Source organism: Ornithodoros turicata, chromosome 7, assembly GCF_037126465.1.
Source record: "Ornithodoros turicata isolate Travis chromosome 7, ASM3712646v1, whole genome shotgun sequence".
In the NCBI taxonomy this organism is placed as follows: Eukaryota; Metazoa; Arthropoda; class Arachnida; order Ixodida; family Argasidae; genus Ornithodoros; species Ornithodoros turicata.
In genome coordinates, this window is record NC_088207.1 from 59,116,820 (window position 1) to 59,140,737 (window position 23,918).

Sequence of the window (23,918 nt, forward strand, 5' to 3'; positions counted from 1 at the left end):
AAATGTTTCAATAAGGCTCTTTGAAATGCAAACATTCTTTCTTTGATTGTAGCATTGTTTTATTGAAAGATAACAACCTCCCCACTCTCCTTCTGAAAATAAAGTTGTTGTTGTTGTTGTTGAAAGATAAGTATATTTATAGCTTGCCTTTCGTTTGCTTGAAACCACCCTCAATAGCTCGGAGGTCTGCACACAGATACACTAAACACAACACTCATTTCAAAACTTACAACCTTGTTTTACTTCAACAAGAACACACAATGAAATGAACTAGTTCCGCAGTTTTTTTTTTTTTTTTTCATTTACATTTCATTTCATTTTACATTGGGGATGAAGGAAAGACGCGTCACCGAAGATGCGCAATGAACAAAATAAAGAAAAAAAATTGTGTTCCTTCACGAATTTTTTGCGGACGATCTACCGAATAGATTTTTGTTCTGAAAACTGCTACGATATCAGGTGACCGAAAGGAACAGATGTTCTCATTGGGAAAATTTCGTAGCTTTTATAATTAAAAAGTTAATTAACGATTTTTAGGTAATTAGTCATTCGACGGTTGAGCAACAGATGGTCAAGAACGTCCGCCGGCCCACAGATGATAGAAGTGAAGACAGGATGTCTATAGCCCTTATAGTTTTTTAATGAAAGATCTGTATCGAAAAAAAGAAAAGAAAAGAATACACCCTGTATAACTGAAGTCTGTGTCGGAAACATACGGTAATGCACACAGACTGGTTGTGGGTTCTCTGGGCAAGAAAGAAGAAATGAACATTTTCACAGATAGCCAGCTCTGTAAATATATATATACATTAGGAACGCGCAACAAGAGAACTCAACTATGAGATCCTCAAACGTCTACCTCCAAATCACCACAAATATATAGTATTTAAAATATAATGCTAAAAGAAAAAAAAGTGCAGTAAAATAATATAAAATGTGCCGAGAACAAAGCAGACTATCTCAAATAAATATTAAAATTCATAGAGGTCAACTTACAAGTACCAAAGTGTGTAAAGCAAATGCCTTCACGTAACGCCTACTTGAAAAAGTCTTTTAAGGTCCTCGTATTATCTGGCCTAGACTTCTTTTTAGGCCTACCTTTCTTTGGTGCAGCCTCCACTTTCTTCCTTTTGAGAAGCGGAACTTGTGTTCTGTCCAATCCAGAGCTAAGATCACATGCCAAGTGATAGTCCTCATGTTCCTGCACCTCCCACACTGGTATGTCCTTTCCGCACTTGCCACATTTCCGCACTAGCTCGCAATCAAGCTTCGACATCTCTACTCCAGGCATGCTTCCTCCTTCCTCCTTTTTCAATGACTGCCCCTCTGGAGCATCAGACGCACTTACTGTGACATACCTCGAGTCCGAATCCTCCTCATGCTGACACACGTTAGATTCTTCAAGGGCTACACTATCACAACGATCCTCTTGAGCTGATCCCTCAGCTTTGTGAACAAATTTGGCTGAATCATTCCAAGAATCATCAGTGAGTGCACTTACTGAGGATGCCCTGTTGGCATCCTGCATGCTCGTATCTTGTTTAGAGGGACTGCTTTTGAAATACTTCCTCAATCCTGTTACCTTCTTTTCTGCTGCAGTGGAGTGCTTCATGGAGTACTCTATCTCATCTTTAATACTGGGTGGCAGGAAGGGTAGAACTGACATATCTACACTTTCAGGGTCAACGAGAAACTTTTTTGGTGTGCCATGCTCCACAGTTTGGTGCCTGTTGGGGTGTACTGTTGCTGCACTTGGTTTCTCAACAACGCCTCTATCGTTTTTCGCTTTAACATCACCACGGTCATGCAATAGCAGCATCAATCTATCGGCGAATGAGAGGGGTTTAATGGTCTCCTCAGACTTGCTCGCTGTGTCTCTCAGTGTGTCTTTTGAAGGGTGAGAATCAGACAAGGTTTCTGGTAATGTGGAGCTGCTTTTAAGCTCCATTCCAGTTGCAGAGGGACCAGCAGACAAAAACTTTGAGATATCTTGTGTGCCTTCTTTAATTGTGTCTTTGAATTTGCTTGCTGCAAGAGAGATGTTGCAAAGAGGTGGAAACCTGCAAGATGCATTCAAGACTGTAAATATTGGGTGTGTTGGTTTATTGGACTCAAAAGAACTGAGTCTTGGTGCTCGTCACGTCATGCCTGTGGTCGTGACTCCCGTTCTAAAATTAGGCACTCGATGCAGGTAGCTCGAGTTGATGATCTACAATGACTCTTGTACGTCACGACTCGCAGAACGCGTGAGATGAATAAACAACAATAAATGCAATGAAATGGTGAAAGCATTGTATCAATTAAGTGTTGGCTCATTTCAATGGCATGCTCACTGTGGAACATGTCCTCTAATGAATATACGAATGGAACAATCTGATAAAAGTTGATAGAAAACATGCTCCACGTAACACATCCCCATTTTACATAGACAATATTGACGGTAATCGCATCCTTATACGGGGTACATCGTTAAACCACCCCGCGTGTAGCAAAAGAAAAAGAAAGATGACGTCGCACCGACTTGGGAAAACAGCAACCAGAACTCGTGGAGAGAACATCCATGACAACTTCTGGTAACATCACACGTCACCATTTCGCAAGTCGGCTTCACCTAACGCTTGCGTGCTTTAGGAGAAGCTCCCTTCAGAACACTGTTGCGCGGGTTGAAGGCACTCAAACTATAGATTTTGAATCATCTCGCGAGTTTGAGCAGCATTGGCCAAATACGGAGACACAAAAGCGTTACCTCCGACCTCTTTCACTCACAGTATTGGAAAATGAACAGTCGCTGTCTATTTTCTTGCCTCAATTTTTATTTTGGTTTAATTCTTTTTATACAAATTTTGGATTACACCAATTTTCTTCCGCTACCCCGTGAGAATCGTATCATGGAGATTCTACTGTATCTTATTGCGGCTCTTTTTCGTCACGAGGTTACGCGCACGGGACAGCGTCCAACATCAGCATGGTTGTCACCCCTGCCAAAATTTTACATGAGACCTGGAGCAGCAAAAATGAAAGTTAAGGCAATCAAGTCTCCTAAGTACAAACACTAACATGTTGCAAAGACACTGCAAAGCTATTCTAGGATGCATGCAGTGCAATGCTACGAGGGCATTTAGCTCTAACCTTGCTTGACATGGGCACGACTCGCAGCTTTGTTTGCAATATTTGACAGCTAAACATGCTAAAATACATGTAACAAGCAACCTCCTTTATGCCGCTAATCAGACACTCACGTTCACACTGCCAATATAAAAAACACTGCATTAACATTCTGTTATGTAAGCCGCTGTGGTCTGTTTGACATCTAGAGCATGGTGCGATACATGTAAAAAATTGCCTGTTTTTAAAATGTGTAAAGCATGGCAGGTTGCAAAGGTAAGACTAAGAGTAACATGCTATGGCTATGATTACTCCAAGGCAAATAATATTTGTTTTTGTTTTACTGCCTTGTCCAGAGGCTTTCTATTGCTAGTGTACAAAGCACAGCACATGTACCAGAAGCAAATAAATGAGTGCTTACCAACTTCCATCTGCTGGTGATGCTGTGTTTAACTTTGACAAAACAGAGAGTGCATCATTCATTATTCTTCCAGAGTCATAACAAGTCAGTGGACAAGAGCGGGACACCGCGGTGCCTGGATGATTCTGTCTTACTCCGACAACCAGCAACTGAGCAGTTCTACTATTCTGCAACCAGGAGTTTGCAAGTTACCCTCAAGCAACTCTCAGACAAAACAAGAAAAGACAAGTCACAGACCTGTTCCCTGTCTCGCTGAAGACGTTCTGCGAGCTCTTCTGCGAGCTGCTGGACCCAATATTTAACCTACAATTTCGCAGTATCATTACAGCGCACCAAGATAAAAAGGAAAAAAGCAGCACGCCCATCACCTTGTCCCTTGTGTTCAGGGCGAGCTTGCCATTAAAGTTCTTGCCACAACCGATGGACTTGGCAAGCTTACGAAGTGTGACAGGTTCGTGATCAATCCCTCTGGACAAGTGGTATAGCCATGACCTATAACAACAGGACCAATGCATGCTCGATAACACACCATTTCACATGGGATAGATATGTTTTGATAGCGCACACAATGTGAACAATAGTGTTAAATAAAAGAACCAGAAAACAATGGCCACCTTCTCACCCGGTTTTTTCGCCAAAGGTAGTTATGAGACTTTCTTGAGAGAAACGTGTTACTTCACCGAGAGTTTCAACCTGTAGTGTCTCTTTTATGTCCTCGCCGAGTTTGCCACCGAGGTTTCTTCTGCCTCATACGGAAATGTCATTTAATCGCCACCATCAGAATCACACATTTTACACTTACACTTTGTTAACAGGAAGTGTAGCAAACAGACTGGGCACAGCACCTTGTGTCAGGACAGTCTGCTGGTTTGGCTTGTGCAAGCCACAAGCAAGTTTAGCTAGCACCTGGTACAACCAAGAGTATACTGATTATCACTTCAATGTTCATTCTTACCAATTCTTAGAACAGCTTGATAAATAAAGGCAGTGAAAGTCACAAGTTTCCCACAAAACACTTGAAACAGACTTTTTCTTCCTCAAATTTGCCTGTACGTAAGGCACAGTAAATAAAATTTATTATAGTGTACAAAAAAAGTGTCCAACACAGATAGAAAGTGCTGCTAACAAATAACAAAACAGATGCACATGCAATGTTCAATGACGATGTTTTATTCTTATTAATGCAGCGATACTATAAAACATGCAACAATGATTATTTAACACAGTTATACCATGATGAATAAAAAGGAAGAAGAGGCATTAAATTGCATCAAGATGCAAAAATGTGCGCCATCGTTACACTCTGCCGAGATGCACCTTAAAAGTATGTACATATACTGTTCACCTTATTGTGCGCAATTCCAGCTGAGCACCTGTAGCCTGTCTCTCGAAGAACAGCTAAGCGAATTTCCTCCACTAACTTAGCAGCACGAGCAAGAAGGTAATCTGGAGAATCCACTGTGATGCTGGAGAGCCAGTTTGAAACTCCTTCGGCTAAAAGAAGTAATTTTTTGTCTTTGCACAACTGCTCAAACTGGACCTTTGTTTACCTCTGATATCACCATCTGAGTCGGCTGTGCCACTGCTGCCCACCACATGAGTATTAGGGAGGTCAGTGGGTGTCACTATCTCTGCATCATCTCTCAGGACATCCGAGAGGTCCAAGTAGGCTTCGTCAATACTTGCTCTCTCAATTACACCAGAAAATTGGCTCATGACCTGGAGGACCTCTCCACCAGCATTTCGATACCTTCATGTAACGAAAAAGAAAGGTATTGCATGTCAATAGACATGTCAGATGACATTTTTACATTTTTTACAATATTCAGAAAACCAGATCACACTGAAGGGGGTGAAACATCAACGATAGAGGGAAAGGTCCACCTTGTCAAGTCTGCCTTTCCTCTCACTTCTGGAACTCTGAAGAGATGAAGGTCTCGACAGAGCTTCATGGCCGCATCACCTCTCATGCCACGTTTTATGCCAGCTGCACGGGCCTCATAATTTACAGCAATCAACCTGGAAATATGCTTGTCTTGAACAACAATGCAAGTTTATGATAAAAGACACCAACCCTCCTCCTTGGAATTGATTGTATTGTGAAACAGCGCAGGGTTTGCCTTTGTATTGTGGTGCAAGCTTTTCTTCTACTTGCACATAGAAGCAGTCCATGTCAACCAGCACTATGGCCCGTTGCATATTTGATGCTTCGCCTGAACGAAGAACACACATTAGAAACTAGAGGAACAAAGACTGACAACTACTTGGTTGAATCACCTTTGGTGAGTAGCCTCACGGGTCTAGCTGCACAACTTTGCTTTATCCATCTTTTCCACGGTGTGAACAATGCACGAGCAGTAATAAATTTTTGGCTTATGCCCTGACAGAGCTCTGTCCAGTTCATCAAAGTGTGGAAGACGCTACATAAGAGTCAGAATGGAACATCCATGTAAGTACAAATGTTTAGGCTTCAGAAAAGGTCAATGGAGTGTGATGCCCCACATAAATGTCTTCAAGCATCATGCAAAGCAAGTGCTAAGCCAAGCTTCGACCTTGTATAGCAGAGATAGCCAATCCGGTTCATTAATAAATTATACTTTAGTAATTATACAAAAGGCACGTAAGAGAGAAATACTTGACATATGTGCGATCAGTTCCAACAAATTCACCCCATTGAGCGCAAACTTAGTTTTCTGATTTTCAGTGTGGAATATGCTTCTGTGTCGCATCACAGATGCAATATTCCTGTTGCACCTCAAAATGTAATAATAAATAATAAAAAGGTTCTACAGGATTGTCTGTGGGGACTTTTGCAATTTAATCCTACGTTGTAACAGGCGACCTTAAGAGGCACATTCAATGTACATGTAACACAAAAAACTGTACGATACTAGCAAGGAAACAAAGGAAGTAGATAGGTCAAATATAATTACGTGCACCTTTTAATTCATCGAATGCTACCATACATTCACCATAAAAACATGATGAGAACTACTGCTCAGAACTGGATTTAAAAGCACAGCACTGTCCAAAGACATAGCTACCATAATGTGTCACAGTTCTCATTTCAACTACAATTTCATGAATGATGGTATGATCACTACTAAATTATAATACAGCATATATTTTATGTAAATTATAAGGAGCTGATTTATGTCTACAAAGCAGCTTGCAAAGCAATACAAACATGCGTAATAAAAAGCCTTAAAAGAACTTTTAAACGATTTCGCCCATCTCAAAACATTTTCGAACCCACGACTCCGAGACAACCTTCGAGTTTTGTCCCATGTTTCCGTATTTCTTGCCCGCTTCCCACGTGTCGCCCTCTGCGACTACGATGTGCGTCACATCTTCGATGACACTCTCTGCCACTTTACCGCCACAAAGCTTTACCATCCTTAGGAGCACTGAGGCTTTCACGCTCTCCACGAAATAAAAAACACACTTTCTAAAAACTGCCCATGATGGAACTCGAACAAACTCTTCTGTTTCGAACTTGCGCATAAAGTTTGCATCTACTTGTTCCCCCTTTAGTTTGTCCTCCGGAATTCCGTCGAAGATGCAACGCAACTTTTTGCAAGTCACTTCTGCGGTGTAGCTATCCCCGTACTCGTCGTACACCTCATCGAGACGTCTTTTGGTGTCCGCACTCTTTCCCCAGAGGTCGAATGGCTCCCACAGCTCAAAATCTCCGGACTCTACCCTACGACCGAAACACTCCGCCTTCACAACGTCGTACCGTTTTGACCTCAACAAGCTCTTTACCCTGAAATTGTCCTTTCCAGCTACAACACAGAATGTTCCTTGTCCAGGATTCTGCACAACAGTCCCCCCGTTCTGTACAACCAGTACTTCGAGGTCCTGCTTGGAAAGACCTTGGCACCCCGTCACAATGCAGACTTCTTTTCCTTCGAGAACATCACGTTGAACCGCAACCCTCGACGTGTCGGTTGCCCGGAAATGCCTCGCAACTTCCACGAGCTGATCTTGAATGCGTGGCTTCTTCGTCGCGACTTCATCATCGTCATTCAAAACTGGGTTCACGGCTAACTTTCCGGCAGCCTTCCTGTCGAGCTCGAGCGCTTCTCTGAATGTGAGAACGTCATACCACGGCTTGTCGTACCGAATAGACACCACCCTCGGAAATCTGAGCGTGACCTCCGTTCGAAAACGATCGCTTTTTGTCATTTCGGATGCTTTGACTTGCACTACAAATGAGTCGCGTGGTTCGACATACAAGTCTGGCCGTTCCTTGTGTCCAGGCGCAAGAACGATCCAAGTTGGCGGACATCTCGTGTTGTACACCTTCCACTTGGACTTGAGCTTGGACAGCAGCTCATCTAATTCCTCCCTGCTGTACCCAGACCCTACTTTAGCAAACGACCAAAACGAAACTGGGTTGTTTTCTCTGTCACGTTGGTCACTGGCTACACCCAGAAGAAAATGTGAAACGTCTCCGCTCCGGTGACCTTCCCCATAGTAGCCACCAAGAATGATGAGGTCGAGGTCGGACACGAGATTTGCGACGTACTCGGGTTTTAACTTGAGCCACCCTCCCTTACGAGTGTTCGGTTTGTACACAGAATTGACATTTTTGATCAAAATTCCTTCCTCACGATTGTCGATAGCCTCATTTAGAAACTTAATGGCATCTTCCTTGCCCGTGCCGTGTTTTCGTTTCGAAACCATCAGCCTTCCTTCCTTCTCAATTACAGACGAGTCCAGCACCAACACCCTCTCACGTAAAGGCTTGTTTGTAAGCACATGTCCATTCAACATGAGAATATCAAAAGCAACAAAACAGGGCTGGCAACGGCTCCCGGTGCGCAGACTCTTAACATCGATATTGGCACCTTTACAGACAAACTCCTTCCCCGCTGGGTCGTACGCCACAATCTCACCGTCAAGGATGCAACTGGTAACATCATTTTTAAAGCACTGCACGATATGCTGCGTTAGTGAGCCCTCCACATTGCTCTCCCCAAAACTGGAACTGTAATCTTTGCTTCCGCGACTGAAGTACTTGAAAATGTCACCATCTTTGTGCACCTGGAGTCTCTCTCCGTCAAACTTGGTCTCAACAAAGAACGGTTCGTGATTCATCTGCCTCTCCACTGTTTTGGGCTCGGCTCGCTCTGCCAGCATGGGGCGGAATGGAGAAAACAGCGAAATTTCTGCCTCGTGCAGTCGAAAGTTGGTGTCTTTTAACTGCAGGCACACTTTGGCGAGGTTGCTCGTCACGTCAAATAAGTCTCTCGCGTCGGGATGATAAGCATTTAACACACTGTGTTCACTCACACCCATTTTCATGTCCTTCAAGATCATTCTAATCAGCCACCTTTGCTCTGACGCTGAAGTCTGCTGAAGAAGGGAGCACAGCTTCTTTTCGACGTCTTCCTTGTTCCGTTCAGAACTGACGTTGGAAATTTCATCGAGGTACCGGTTCACGTCCGAGACCGTTAACGAACCTTTGATGGGACATCGGTTCTTTAGAACGACGTACGCGACGCTCGCAAAATCACCTGCTTCCGCACGGGCGACCTTAGGCGCTTTGTAGTTGAGTAGCTTCTGCGCGTCGGCACTGTCTTTTCCAAGGGCAAGTACTTGAATATAGAGTCTCGCTAAAGTGGTCTCTTTGATGCCATAAGCGGGCCTTTCTTTATCCAAATGAGGCAGGAGAAGCCTCATAGCCGAAAAGAACGAATCTTCTTCGCCACCAGCTGGATCATTTACGTGAAGATGATCGTGAAATTCCCGCCAATGGTTGATGAAGTCGACGAGAAGTTTCCGTTTCTCATTCTTGTTTTGCTTGTTCGATATCTTCTCACAGAGCTTGCACAGGTCTCGGAAAGGAACTTTATCGGCTACTGTGCACATATTGCCTTCACAAAACCGGAGTGTACAAGTTTTAGAGGTTTACAAGGGTCCTCAGCAGGAGATGCATCACCTACCGTGTATGTCTTGCGACTTCGTTCTGCTGGTTCTGCGTTCTGTTCCAGGAATTGGACAGCAACAGGGGCAACTGAATAGAAAAGAATTAGCGGAATACGTGCACACGAAAGTGTGCAGTCAAATGTAGCACACGACAGTTAGCATGTTGTTGAAACTGGTTGAAACTTGTCTGATCTTGCTTGCTGTCCGAAAAAAAAAAAGAAAAAGACAAGAAATCGCAAATGACGACACGCGTGACGATGCGGCTGCTGCGAATATGAGTTTCGGTTTCGTCTGCTGCTGTTTTTAATGCCGTGTTAGCGCCGCGAAACAGCTGCGGCTGTGAGCGACGCTACGGCCCTACTACTGCCCTAGGGTGCCCTACTAGTCACGGAAGTGAGGCGAAGGCGGTACCAGCTGACGACCTTTGTTCGCTACACCAGCCTGACATTCGCTCGCAGATTTCATACAACCGTGTCGCATACGTACTTGAACAGAAAGAGGTGCCCTCGTTGTAATCTTCTTTTCTTTCCTTTTTTTTTTTATTTTTGCAATATGAGTTCGTCCGTCGGTGCTGGACCATTCGTGCAAAGAAATAGTCCCGACATCGAAAAAAAAAAAAAAAGGCACACGCACATCAAATTACTAAAGATGAGTGTCAAAATTTTCTGACGTACTTCGAAATTAAGCTCGAACAGGACGAGGGCAGAGGAAGTTTACAGGACAGATGAGTATGGCTTTCCAAAGAGCCACTACAAACTAAGTCTCTCATCCTCATGCAGAATCCTACCAAATTTATTTGCCAAATTTGCAAATAAAGTGTCTCATGTGGTGTAATGCCAAAACATCATTCCTATTCTGAGATGAATGGATCCTACTCAGGGATGTTTGCATATTGTCTGTGACGAACTACCCAAATCCCAGGGCAAGAAGGTACTACAGTGAACCCTCGTTATTATGACCATGGTCGTTCCCGAAAATTTTGGTCATAATGCGGAATTGTCATATTAACGGAGGGGATGTTTCACAGCATTGTTCCCCCAACAGTACGGTCGTAAAGCGCGTATGTCAGATTATCCGGGGTCACATTAACGAGGGAATTCACCGTATACACAAAGTCTAGCAGGTTCTTCAGAAAATTCATACAAGTGTGTGATGTTCACCTGCAGAATTTATATTTTGCTTTGAGCAAGGTTCATTTGGAATACAAAATAAAGTATTTTTTTTAGGCTCAACTCCAAGCAAATTTAGCCTGCAAGATCCTGGGACTAACCTACCCAAGCCTGGGAGAGTTTTCAAATGCTCAAGTTATCTCTCGCTTTCATCACCACTGGTCTCAATTGAAATCTTCCCAGAAGGATTGAATCTTCCAGCGGAGGATGTGGATACAACCATACCGTGGATATCGTACCAGATACCATAGACAGATAGATATCATATAATAAGCACTTTATATCCACTTTCTCATATTTATGACAAAATTATGTTTATTACATTAAAAGCAAATGTGGAAACATGTCACATCCCTTACAGAAATACTTTTGTTCTTCAGAGAAGAGACCAGGAGCGTCCATGTGCATTAAAATGTCTAAGAGTTTAAAAATATCAACAAAACGGACAACACAGGGTACAAGGTTTAAACAGAAGCTCAGTCAATCACATTTATGAACATCAAAATTCATGCATGTGCTGCAAATCTGAATTAAGCGAGGAAAACAACAAGTATCCTTGGCTTTGAGTTGCAATTTCTGAACACACTCGGTGGGTATAGGAGCCCGATACGATTAGTTACAATTTTAGTTTCTTCCGTGAGCCTACAATGATGAGTGAAAATTTAACCTGTGAGGCAGATAAAGATAAAAGAAAAGATATCAAACATTGCGCCTCGATGCATCTCTTATCTCGTAAAAGGTGTCGACAACTAAGCAGAAACTGAGAGAACTAAAATTGTAGCTGCAAAGTTGAAACAAGGTAGGACACAGCATCTGTCAAGTCCATATATACTAATGTCCCTTATGGCAGAATTAAGGCAAATGCACAGCATGTTGACACATATGTCACACTTCCATCACCCACTCCTTCGGTCCATCTTCTAACGCTCTACCAACACGTTTTTCAGACTTGAGGGACGCTTTTCTCGATATGCCCATTCTGTTTGTCTCCTGCAGTGGTGAACGTTGTAGGCTGGTGCTGCTAGAATTGCTCCTCAGAGAACGTGTCTCGGCTGCGTTCCGCACAAAGGTTGGCCCCACACGAACAGACGCCACTTTTCTGACGGAGTTTGCGCACCCCTGGCTAAACAGACGCACATTGTGGCGCACAAGACCCGCATTTTTCTTCCGAATCTGTACGATGCTCTCTCTCCGGCTAAAGTCGTCGTCGTCGTCTCTGGCCGCGGTCGGCAGTGGTGTTGCCCAGGTTTCAGATTTTATCAACTCGAAAAGGTCATTTAGGGGAGTCCCCTTTTTCTCTTGCTCCACGGGCTCCGAGGCTCTGGGAGGGGTTGGAGTGCTGTCCACGATACGCGACACGCTCAAGCTGGATTCTGCACTGGACAAATATGGACCGGTTGCTTTTGTCTCGGGTTGTCTGTCGGAGTCAAGTTTGTCACAACCAGCGTCGCGAGTCAGTGAGATCACATCCTCGGCTTTAATTTCGTGCAATCTGTCCACTGATGTGCGATGTGGAGACGTTTCTGCTCTGCCACCACAAACTTCCTCGGAATAATGCGGCACCGTCTGCACGTTGTTACGGAGGCCGTCATAAATACTCACGTAGCTCGACTGGCGGGAGAGATTCCAATTTTCGATGCTTGTGCAACATAGAGGAGTCTGCACCAATTTGTCACATTTTGTGCCTGCAGCATGGTTGTCGATGGACATTCCACCTCCTCCAAACAGGTGGCTCTCCACACTGTCCATATCATTTAAAGAGAAAGTGGAACCAGATGGAAGACCGTTGACAGTTGGGGCATCAAACTTGATGCATCTTGGGGTCTTTCTCGAAGCCTGTGGCGTAACTAAACAAAAACAAGAAAAAATATTAGGACACCTGGTAGACGACTCGTTAATGGAGCTATATGTCTATGCCAGTGGACTGAACCATAGCCTCATATTCGGCTCTCCAACTGGCTGCTCGCCACCTAGCAGACCGCAGCAGAAGCACTCAATGTATGCTAGTAACAGCAGACGACAGGTATATTTCGCGCTATCCCGAAACTGCCACAACTTCCCTTCGTGTGCGATGGAGTTTCCCGGCTTAAAGAACTCAAAGAGCGACAGCACTGCTCAATTCCGCAGTGCAAAACTACTGCGGAGAAGAATATTCAATGTCGAGAAGTGGAAAAAGATACTACCACAGGAGCAGCGTGAGTGAAAACAACGAAGACAGACGGAAAATATGCTCTAGTTGTGTCATTTCTACAATTTTTGAAGCGTGTCTCATGGACGAAGGCCCATGAAGCAGATTCATTTATTCTTTTCTCCGCCATCTTGAGGACTCTCTACAGGTCCCTCTACAGGTAGTTGGAGAGGCAAATATGCTATACACCTGCTCAACGAGGCAAAACCGGACATTCACCCGACCGTATGGGGGCACCGGTTTCCCAGGGTCGGAAACACGGACAGTCAGAGCAGTGACAACCTTTGCCTACCCCGTAAGCGTACGCTGTCGTATGCTCAGTGCATACGTTGCTCTACCACGCTTAGCAGAGATAAGCGTCCTGGATGGGTGCACTATGGGCAGGCCTCAGTCACTGCTCGATAAGCCATTGGCTTTCGAAAGACACCGCCCCAGCTAGCGTTGGTATGTTCTCTTTTGAGTGTCATGCCATCTCTCTGACTGTCAGACGCAGCCGGTTTTAATTACAGCTGGATGTTTTCGGGTTTTATTGTTTTCAGAATTCGAGGGGTAAAAATCGGGTGTTATCTGGTGGGCAGGAAAACATGGTGGAATCGGGTGATATTTCTTTATTTATATATATATATTATATTTTTCGGGTGAAATACAGCTTGTCGTTCTTGCTCAGAGTAACGCAGGAACTCACCAAATTTACATGGCTAGACCTTTAAGGCATGTGCATCACCCCTCGAGGCCTCTATGGGAATCCCCATACATTTTTCAAATTGTTTTGCGCCGCGAAGATTTGTTTGATTTGCATGAAGTTTGTTTTGAATGAAAGTATGTACCAATTTCTAGAGAATAATGGTTTTAGATTTTTTTACCTCTGGCCTTGAAATGTTGGTGCGAAATGGGGTGTGCGAATATTCGAATTCTCGAATTCGAACCGAATATCAAACGCTCGAACTCTTCGATTCGCGAATCGAATATCCAATATTCGATTTTTCGAATATTCGACTATTCCACGAATATGAGCGACACAACCCGAAAGTGGGCTTCACCTGATGCTTCCGTGCATGAGGTGAAGCCTCCTTTACGAAATTGCCCTTAGAGCAGAACCAACACAGGCCGGATGGTGTTTAGTTTAGGATAACGTTACCCAAAGTTAGTTTTCTGTCTGTGGAAGGGTCGGCGCCCCTCCCACATGCAGTTTAGCGGTGCCGACGAGGGACTTTGATTTGATGTCTGTGAGGTTGCCTTTAAAAAGTTAGGACTCTCGAATAATGACTACAGCCCACGAACAAGAAGGGTGTCTTAAAGATGTCCTTTAGATCTAGAATTTCAGTAGTGCAATTTCCTAGGACGAGTGCAAAGAAACTAAAGGGTGTTCATGGCTAAGCTGAGGCAGGATGCCAATTTGTTTGTTTCACAAATGGCCTGTGGTTGTCTTAAGCAATTACAGCCTCATCCATATAACATGCTACTGCCTGACAAAATTTTGAAATGAAGGTAACCACTCCAGTACGTGTAGGCTCACCTAAAAAAGGAAGCACTCTCACGTAAAATTAAAGAGTATGGGCTTTAAACGGAAGAATTGCATGTCTCTCTTGTGACAGTTAATGCCAGAAAAATTACACTAAAGCCATGGGCTACAAAATGGAAACTTTTAGCGCGAAAGTCACATATTGTAAATTTTGCACGAATATTCGATATTCGATTAGACTTAAAATATTCGGATTTGCACACCCCTAGAAAATATTGCTATTGCTATATCAAATATATTAAACACTGCAGATAAAGAATCTAAAATAAATCGCAGGTATTTACGGTAGGATACCCCAGTTCTTTCACGTCATCGTGGATCGCCTCCATGGGCTTGGATGTGTTGCTTACAACGAAGCTGGTGTTTTGGCCGCTGGGAGACCATCAGACTGGCTTATTCCACTCTTTGCCTCACCAACTTATGAACAACACCTTCGGCATTCTTTTCTCTTTCACGTTGACGATAGCAAACTTGAAACATTGTCCGCTTGTTCTTGCTTCGTCTTGTTGCCGATGCGAGATGTTCCCTTATAAGATCGTAGGGTTTCTTCGCCGGACCTGACAGCAGCACCAAGTTACAGAAACGGCACATTTTCGTTGTCTCATATCTTCACCATTTCCAAATCGTTGTACTTGTTGACCCAGTTTTCAAGTCTTTTTCCTTTTACGACCCGCCATCATGTCACGATGTTAATGCATGAAATGCATAAAAGCACATGTTCATCAAGCGAAACAACCAAGACCAATCGAAAGCGAAAAGGCGAGTTTCCTTCGTCATGGAGATGGAGTGGATGACGCGCACGTGAATGCAGCGTTCACGCATGCACAAGCACTTTGTTCGCGCAGGAAAGCCAACTTACGGGACGGGAGCTGCGACGAACCCACTTAATGACCAGTAGAAATCGGGTTAAACCCGACTGCCTGCCGGGTCAAATCGGGTTTAACCCGAAAACGTCCGGCTCTAGTTATAATCTACACTCTGTGTGTAGGAGGACGTAGGATATCACATCACTAGGAAACCATTTGTGGACAACCAGCGACTGCGGCATGTAGTAGGAGGCTATGACTGAACATGCATAGAAATCATATCTGTACTATACCGTGTCAACTAGCGACAGGTCAGTTTACTGTTATGTCTGAGCATGCTGCACCTATATTTAGGACTATGTACAAGCCCCTTTTGCAGTGCAGGTGAATAGTGGCGCACATGAATGTAGCTAGAAGTGAGCACAGGTATCATTGACAGCATCCGTTAGCATAGATATAATCGAGTACGTATATCTGCACATCCACAATCACTGCATTCATAGGGAGAAGATCTGCATGATTGAAATTTTATGTGACAAGTGCTTTTACTTGAGAGCCAAGAAACTGCTTAGGAACATTAATTCATCCATAGTCGTTCAATAATAGCAGTTAACTGCATAGCAACAATACAGGTCGGCGTAGCATTTTTTTAATTCCCTACGTAGTACACTTTCAAATGTAGCTGGATCTAGGGAATGACGTCAGAGAATCTAATGCTTAGCTGTGGACAGCGATGCAGAGGTGTGCGGTTGTAAGCACATTTTATGCTCTTTCATTTGAAAACATTTGATTTCTGTCTACAAATCAAGTTACCACACCAATTTCTAGGCAGATATAATCTTTTTATATTGCAGTGTGTATGTCTTTTTAAATTCCACATGCAACATGAAACAACAGTGTATATAGCCACTTCTGGATGCAGACAAATGGAAAAGGCCGTAAGAAGGTTTGGGAGACAAAAGGGTTAGTAGCAGATACTTTGGGCAGACTTGACAAGGAATCGTGCCAACGTCTGCCTGGAAAGGCTCCACACCATTCACCACACCTGCTCCACACCATTCACCATACCACACCACTGGTAATCTCTACAGATTGCGCACATATTTGCCATGAAACCAGGCAAAAAGATTTTGATTCATTCGGAGCTTTTTGTGTGCGCCATAAAAGCTTGGGCTATAAGTACAACAAGAAGTTTTCGGGAATTCTTTTTCTTAATTCGGCGGGTAAAACTCGGGTTATGTAAATAAACATGTGCTCCAAATTTGTGCGAATTGGGATGAAAAAAACTTGACGTATGCTAAATTCGGGGAGAAATCGGGCTCAGATACTCCAACTAACCGCACTGGTTTGGTACAAACGATGTAACTGCATTTGCTGCTAAACAAGTATGTCAGTGCATTCCTACAGACGACTCGGTGAGGGCAATTTGCTGGGTAAAAATCGGGTTTCACCCTAAAGAGGCAACCTTCTATTCGTGGTCCAAATTCTTGACGCTCTAGGTATAAGTGAACGACACGTCTGATAAATGTATATTTACACTCACGGATATCTGAGTTTGACCTGAATGGAGATGGCAGACCACTCTGAATGGTGTTGGGTCGACCACGTTTAAGCGTGCTGCGGCTCTTGACCGTTCCAGGAGTGGGCACTCTATGCTCTGGAGTTGTTGCCTCAATGCGATGAGCAGCGTAACACCCAGCAAAGAATGTCAGGGAACGGCAGCTGTGCTTTGCACCCCTTGTCATTTGTGTGCGTGCACCGTTGGAATTTTCTGCTGGCAGAAAGAGGAACATCATCAAAGTTTCATCAGCTGAAACCAGCAACCTGAGCCCAACAGCAGGGGTTATGGGAGAGAGATGTGTATTCGTTTGGTGGAGACCTTTGTTGTGCTGAGCAAATTTTAGGCCAGTGTATAAGGTTCTTATATGTAAGAACATTTTTAAGAAATGCAAAGACTCTGCTCAAATACATGTAAGACCTAACGCTTGAATTGTTGTATAACATTTATCGCGCACAAAAAAAAGTTGTAACCTCTCTCAAGTACTTGTTTTCACCTACCTATATAGGTGTGCCAGAGTTGACCACATTAAGAAAAATAAGGAATATAGTGCCAGGATAGATGCTCCCTGCTGAAATAGCAGTACAGTCAAACTCCTTTACAACGAAGCTCAGGGGACAGCAAAAAAAATTCGCAGTAAAGGTATTTTCGTTAAAAAGGATGTCCATTATTGGACCTATAGGCTCCAGCGGGACCGCGAAAAAAATTTGCTGTAGCGGTATTTTCGTTAAAAAGGTGTTCGCTATAAAGGAGTTTGACTGTACTGCCAAGTGTCTCTTCCTTACCAGTTATGGGGACAGACAATGTGTTCTTTAGAGATGGTGTTGAATAACGGCGCACAGGAGCTCGCCTGTCCTTATTGTCATCAGAGGCTGTCAGAGGATCGATGGATGCCAGTGATGTGACAGAGTGCTTGGAGTGTGTCTGACGCCTTGCAATGGCCACCTAGAAGCAATAGTATTTGGATAGGAAATTTCATTTGGACCTGCCAATATATAAAACAAGTACAACAGAAAGCAAGAGCACAGGTTTGACAGGAGTATAATTAAAGCCTCAAGTTTTCTGGAAATATTTTTTTCACAATTCGGAAGGTAAAAATCAGGGAAATCAACATGCGCTCTAAATTCATGCAAATTCGTGCAGAAAAACTTGCAGTATGCTAACATCGGGGAGAAATCGGGCTTTATTACTCAAACGAACTGTACCGGTTCAGTACAAACAGTGATGTAATTGTTTTTGCTGCCAAACAAGACAGAGTGCATTCTTGCACACGTTTCGGTGAGGGCAATTTGCCGGGTAAAAGTCGGGTTTTCACCCTAAAGAGGCCACCTACAATTCGGGGTGCAAATTCGGGGAAGAAACGGGTTTAACCCTGAAACTTGAGACTCGAAGTATAATGATCTCCAGGCACTTTGAGAGTCCTACATGGTTGCAAAACACACTCTGAGAAGGATCACCATAAAAGCACCTTAGAAAATCTTACAATCAATCTTATCCTACACTATTACATCTATTTCTGCGATATTATGACACACAATGACAAAATCATGAGACTTTATTCTCTGAGAATTATCTAGTTTTTGAAAAAAATAAGTCAAGAGCCATACCATATCACACACAGACATCTTTTCAGTGGATACAGTCAGTGGGGACCTTGCTCTGTAAGAAATGTAAGGAAATTAATGAAGGACATCAACAGACAAATGACAGGGTCAGCAATATAAAAGAGTGTGCAAAAAGATATGTTGGAGCAACCTTCACACTTACTACAATACATACTATGTACTACTTAATACTAAGCCTACCACATACAAAGTGTACAAAACAGGCATTCCTTTTTCGCTCACAGTAACAGCAAACACAGTAACGATGTGGAAGTTCAGAACAGCAGTTTTGGGAGTTCTACTTGCAGACCACAAAAACACACAGCGTTCGAAAGCAGCCTGCACAAGGGAAAAAAAAAAAAACTTTGTGTTCCCGATAACTACATAGAGTGTACTTAAAGGGGATGAGAAATTGACAGTAATATGTTGCCACTCTAATCCATAGGGAATGTCTACCAATACAGTTACGTCACAGACCTCGGGAGACAGTGGGCAATCCCAGACAGTGGTTACCACAAAAACAGACATTTCATATTTAACCAACTACACACACATTGATTTTAATGATGACACCTATTGTCATTCCGGGGACTTCAGTGGAGTTTTTTTGGTGTGCAATAACATCCAAAAGTAGGATCACTCTGGTGTCAGAGTTTTATGTGTGTGCAAGAAAAAAAAATAGAGAGATAGAGATGGAGAGAGACAAGCCAACATTTTATAACATTGTTTTCCAGAAAGTGGGAGGACCATATCGCAACACTTTTAAGTTTCATGGAACTTCTCAGACAAAAACAGCATGTCATTTTTACCTTACGAATTTGAGGCAAGCAAACACCTCAGAATGGCAACAATACCCAAGTATCAACACCAGGAGGCACTGTACACTAGTGAAACACACGATACATTCTACTGAGTGAAACCCCTGAGAACACAAGGTTAACAGAAGATAATAGGAATGTAAACAATGTTGCTGGAAACTCCGTAAAGTACCTTGCAGATTTCAACGGCTGTGCTGCTGACCTTCACTCTCCCTCAGTGTTGGGAAGAGAAAAGGTTGATCCTTGAGTGATTAAGAAAAGGGGGAGCTTTGCGTGTAAGCACTCCCTCTGTGGCGCCTCGTCCTCCGAGACTGTGTTGAGTTGTCCCTTTTTTGACTCCCCTGTCTTTGGGGAAGGTTTCACTCAGTAGAATGTTTCACCAGCGAGCCTGCGCCCTTATTCACACAATACATGTCATGACATTTCATTCAAGTACAGTAGTTCCATAAACGTTAATTTGGAAGGCACATTGCAGGCATATGGCAGATACATGCAGGTAGCATTGGCAGGCAGGAAGTTTGCTGGAATATGGCACAGCGCATTGTACAAGACATCTACCAGGCAGCGAGCCAAAGCACAGAACAAGCAACATGAAGCAATCGTAAAGTAAAATGACACTTCCAACACCTTACTAAACCCAATCGCAATAAATTAAGGCGAGCCATAAGCAGGCAACAGCTGCTCCTCAGAACCCAAGCCCAGGATTATGAAATCTCCTCCCACAAGTCAACAATAAGAGCATGCAAGCAACCAGGCTGGATCAATTTTTGAAAAACAAAACCAAGACCCTGCAAAAAAAGAAAAGAAAGAAAGCTCCCATTTTCCTCTACCCTCACATAATGTGCATGTCAAGTGCCATACTTTTTCCTGGGGCCTAAGTTAAGGTTCTCTGACTCCATTTCTCGCTGCCCAGTAGACATGGCAAAGGCTTTGCGTTTGAGCTCCAACCTTGAGGAAACAGTAGAGGGCAGCCGCGGAGAACACTCCATGTCAACCAGGTCGAGGGTTGCAGCTTCCACAACTCGCAGTCGAGTCCCTCGGGCACGAGGAACAATGCAACGAAGCTTATTCGCGAGAATTCCTGGAGAGCAACCAATAGCATTCAGCTACAATATCCATAACACAGGCTCTGTACACATGAAATGCACAGTTTGGCAAATGAGATTTTGCTAACACTGACAGGCTTATCTCATATCAGGGTTTTTGACTCAATCTAGTGGTGCTTATTTCCTCACTCTGGGCACTTCTGCTCACTTGGTCAAAACCTAGTAATCATGCGTGGTTTTTTCCTAGCGCCAGGAATCTGCCTCCTGGCACTTTTTTTGTTTTTTTGCCTGGTCCTGATCTGGCCACGCTGTGAAAGCCCGCACTGGCCCTGATTGGCCTGCACGCCAAAGTTAACATGGGATAGCAGACGACGGAACCGAAAACATGAGCGACCGCGATGCCCCATGACCCAAGTGACTGAAACCGCTACTTTCTTTGGCACTGATGTTCAAGTGGCAACAGTCCAGCGAGGGCTCCAGACTAGTGACTTCCGAGCGCTAGGCCATGTTGTCACGGAATGACGTCAAGTGTTGGGAGCACCTACAATGAATCCAGGCTTACGCGGGACGCACTTTCAGGTATCTCTTGTAAAACATGCCACATTTGCCAGTTTTATGTGGCATCCCATAACTACACCAGGCAAGGCAATTACATAAGGATAACAAAAGGACAATGTGTGCTCCCCACTGACAGTACATGGGGTTGAAACTATGGAACCGAACACAATTACTGGATTCAAAACTTTCTTTACAACGTTTGCTTACTGGACTTTTTATAAAGATACAGAATATTGTCAAACCTTGCTTTCTGGTCTTTACACGCTGCCTTTGACCCAATTCATCCCCAGAATGTTCAAGCTCCTCGTCTGAAGGGTTGATAGGAAGACTGTTCTTCACTAGGGGTGGCATGTGACCCACTTGCTGAGCATGACAGATCATAAGCTCCACAAATAGTGTCTGGCTCTGCAAAAGATAACTGAACCACCAAATAAGTAGTTTTTAATTGCTCGACTAGTTAGTCTGCTTACTAGCAATATATTCACTCACAATTCATTATCCTGCCCAGAGGACACGAGTGAGAGCCAGTGCTCACGTGTAGGTTTTCTTTATATATTCTAGGAATTATTTCTACTGCATGGTACAGACCAGAAAAGTGCCTCGTCAACTATTTTAGTAAACATGATGCAGCAAAAATCTGATATGGGCTGGCAGACCCTAAATGCACAAGTTCAAACATGACTTAGACCAACCGTTGTCTTAGCAACTCACTGCACTGGATCTAGAAGCAAGATATCATCCAAGACCCAGTGGTCAGTGATTGGATAGTTCTTGGTGAGACCGTCACAATGGCCAGATTATGAGCACCTCGAACTTCAGTCTACTGTTTAACAGCTACACACTGTATCACCAAGACAGCAGCTTTTGCCTGCACCCAGCTGCAAGGGTATGCTTCAGATGTGATTTAGATATTTCCTAATATTATTAGCCAGTGACGTTATTGTGCACCTCATAGTTTGTCATTACTGTTATTTATTAGTGCTATTATCTTTGTTATCTATAATTCTTCACTGGACAGCTCTCGTTATGTGCTCACATAGTGCAGGGATACCAAAAGCGTGATAGCACCAATAGCTTATTTGTCTCACCTGGCCTTCTTGGGCGGCATCATTTCACAGCGAGAAGTCAGGAGATTCGGAGCCATGACGACAGCTAGGTTGTGAGCATCCATTCTGTTTGCTCCACTCTCTCTGGCCACAGTGGAAAGGAACAACAATGTGTGCTGCAAGACGTGAAGGTGTTCCACGGGTAGGAGCAGGCAGGCCAACTGGAAGGCGTTCACCTGGAGGGGCTCAGATGATAACTGTGTACATCTGCAATTACAAAGCTGCTTATATAGTAGTGGCCTTTTTTCTTCTATATTTTACACCTGTAATGCACTTACCGCATTATTAGTTCATTCATGTACTCCGGTACAACAGTCTCCGGCAGTTCTCGGAACCACTGTTTTAAGATCCCAGCCACATCATGCACTTGTGCACCTTGTAGACTCTGTCCGCTTTCTATGTTTCTCTGTCAGTGGGTGAATATTGGAATACCTAAGTATGGACTGGGCAGCCGTAGAACACTAGAGTCCTCACCCGAAGTTCTCGCTGTCGACTGATGGATCCAGCTTTTCGAAACAGCCCATCTGAAGATTTGCTCAGAAGCAAGTATTCTGTTGTGATCTTCAAGAACCTTGCAAAACAAAGTGGGAGGTGAGCTCTTGAGAGGCAAAGAGAAGCTTGCTATCTTTAACAGAACACTTGTCATCAGTTTTATACAATCATACGAGTGTTTGCACAACTTTACTTATGTGTTTATCGATCCTTTTCACTCAACAGCGCAGGGAGCAGGCATAACCCACGTTTGATCGAGCAGCGAGGAGGTATTTCCAAAGAGTAACTTGTCGAGACTAGTCAAGTTAGGAGTAAAGGAACACGCAGGTACAGCTTCTGTCACCACAGCTCAAACTGGCAAAACTTGTAGGGAGTTGATAATGCGACTCCAAGTCCCATTCTAATGGCATTGAACGCCTCAGCACATCACCAAATGTATCACAAGCCCCACAATAATACGACTTACATTGGAATTGGTATCCCCGTTTCGCCAGAAACTGCAAGTTGTTGCTTTTCCAACGGCATCCCAAAGGTTCCACCTTGCCCTCCCGAACGTCTTGACGCCTGATACAAGGCACATGGCTGGACATTCATCGACCATTACGTTCAAAGGCCTTCAAACGTTAATTTACCTGTTTTGCGCTAGTTCGTGACTTCTTCAGTTTCGGAACTTTCACTCCCAGATTTCTCAATTCAGCAACTACAAGGGAAGTTAGATTGCACTGTTCTTCGTCCGCCATCTCGGAAACGTTCGTGATGCTGTTGTTAGCGTGCACCATGCAGCCGTAAAGGCCTATTCCATTCCACACTCGAACGCCGCTACATAAGCAAAGCACTCGTAACTTCCCCAGGATGAAGATACTATTTGTTTCTCGGAAACATTGTTGACTTGCAGTTAAATCTCCCGGCAGCCAAACGGCTTCGTACACCCCTTACGTTTTAAAACCCAACACAACGCCAGGCTGACGCTGATTGGCGGACGGCCCGAGAACAGGAAGAACGACGGGAAGCCGGCGCGCTGGATTGTGGGATATCCTTTTTTACCACGTGACCGCGCACGTGACCTATAACAACCACACATGGCGGCCCCCTTATATAAAAACTAGCCATAAAAACGAACGTATGAAGAGCGCATCTATGAATTTAATTTTATGTGCATTTTTTCAAGCTGGATTCAAGCTTCTCCCTTTTGGATCCACCAGCTAGCCTGTGTGTATGCCAGCCCCAGCAAAGCTGCATAGTGAGCAGTAGAGCCCTGCACGGGCCGACTTTTCCGGGCCCGACCCGGCCCGGGCGCATCGAAAAATGGCCCGGCCCGACCCGGGCCTTCATACTTTTATGCGGCCCGGCCCGGCCCGGTGACCCAGTGACTAGAGCCCGGCCCGGCCCGGTGATCCGGCGAGTAGATCCCGGCATAGTATTTCCAGCCGCGACGTACGCGTTTCTGGCGATTATCAAACAAATTTATCGGTAAATTTATAAGGAGAAAAGACAAACATACAAGTGATGGCGGTTTAGCACCATAACCGCACCAGACCAAATTAAATCCAGAACGTACGCGGGCATATGGGCGTTATCGTTACGCTGTCAA

The 23,918-nt window shown here is 44.0% G+C and overlaps 3 protein-coding genes across 8 annotated transcripts in view; all 3 read right to left on the reverse strand.

The window, feature by feature from the left end:
• The window catches only part of LOC135401759 (DNA polymerase eta-like), a 32,815-nt gene extending 23,024 nt beyond the window's left edge, over positions 1-9,791 (reverse strand). For 2 of the 3 annotated variants that reach the window (XM_064634331.1, XM_064634332.1), the window contains exons 1-12: positions 9,478-9,787; positions 5,804-5,946; positions 5,601-5,739; positions 5,411-5,545; positions 5,077-5,276; positions 4,872-5,020; positions 4,329-4,432; positions 4,149-4,268; positions 3,895-4,018; positions 3,764-3,829; positions 3,527-3,693; positions 1,099-2,060 (exon numbers count right to left, since the gene is read on the reverse strand). In XM_064634331.1, the coding sequence (XP_064490401.1) occupies positions 1,099-2,060; positions 3,527-3,693; positions 3,764-3,829; positions 3,895-4,018; positions 4,149-4,268; positions 4,329-4,432; positions 4,872-5,020; positions 5,077-5,276; positions 5,411-5,545; positions 5,601-5,739; positions 5,804-5,930 (2,293 nt within the window). In that variant the 5' untranslated portion in view covers positions 5,931-5,946; positions 9,478-9,787. Of the gene's footprint in view, positions 1-1,098; positions 2,061-3,526; positions 3,694-3,763; positions 3,830-3,894; positions 4,019-4,148; positions 4,269-4,328; positions 4,433-4,871; positions 5,021-5,076; positions 5,277-5,410; positions 5,546-5,600; positions 5,740-5,803; positions 5,947-9,477 lie in introns of all 3 variants that reach the window. The other variant, XM_064634330.1, reaches the window with a different exon arrangement.
• On the reverse strand, positions 6,451-9,482 carry LOC135401758 (DNA ligase 4-like). The gene has a single exon (XM_064634329.1). The coding sequence runs from the start codon at positions 9,401-9,403 to the stop codon at positions 6,743-6,745; it is 2,661 nt and encodes an 886-aa protein (XP_064490399.1). The 5' UTR covers positions 9,404-9,482; the 3' UTR covers positions 6,451-6,742.
• Positions 9,792-10,894: 1,103 nt separating the features above from the next.
• On the reverse strand, positions 10,895-23,361 carry LOC135401763 (uncharacterized). 4 transcript variants are annotated; one of them, XM_064634334.1, is made up of 11 exons: positions 22,960-23,361; positions 22,794-22,891; positions 22,310-22,433; positions 22,114-22,241; positions 21,818-22,042; positions 20,972-21,147; positions 19,987-20,206; positions 18,311-18,362; positions 17,489-17,648; positions 16,689-16,919; positions 10,895-12,476 (listed from the first exon to the last, which is right to left on the reverse strand). In XM_064634334.1, exons 1-11 carry the CDS (start codon positions 23,104-23,106, stop codon positions 11,515-11,517), a joined length of 2,523 nt encoding a protein of 840 aa, XP_064490404.1. In that variant the 5' UTR covers positions 23,107-23,361; the 3' UTR covers positions 10,895-11,514. The 4 variants fall into 4 exon arrangements, with proteins under 4 accessions (XP_064490404.1, XP_064490406.1, XP_064490407.1 ...); XM_064634336.1 differs by having other exon boundaries at positions 22,310-22,406; positions 22,960-23,360; XM_064634337.1 differs by having other exon boundaries at positions 20,074-20,206; positions 22,960-23,360.
• Positions 23,362-23,918: the final 557 nt, after the last annotated feature.

Excerpts from the sequence above, each read along its gene's own strand:
- LOC135401763 (XM_064634334.1), bottom strand. The coding sequence starts at position 23,106 with ATGGTGCACGCTAACAACAGCATCACGAACGTTTCCGAGATGGCGGAC. Across the intron at positions 16,920-17,488 it reads ATTGTCTGTCCCCATAACTG|CAGAAAATTCCAACGGTGCA; the intron begins GTAAGGAAGAGA and ends TCTTTCTGCCAG. Across the intron at positions 12,477-16,688 it reads CAGGTCAAACTCAGATATCC|TTACGCCACAGGCTTCGAGA; the intron begins GTGAGTGTAAAT and ends GTTTTTGTTTAG.
- LOC135401758 (XM_064634329.1), bottom strand. The coding sequence starts at position 9,403 with ATGTGCACAGTAGCCGATAAAGTTCCTTTCCGAGACCTGTGCAAGCTC.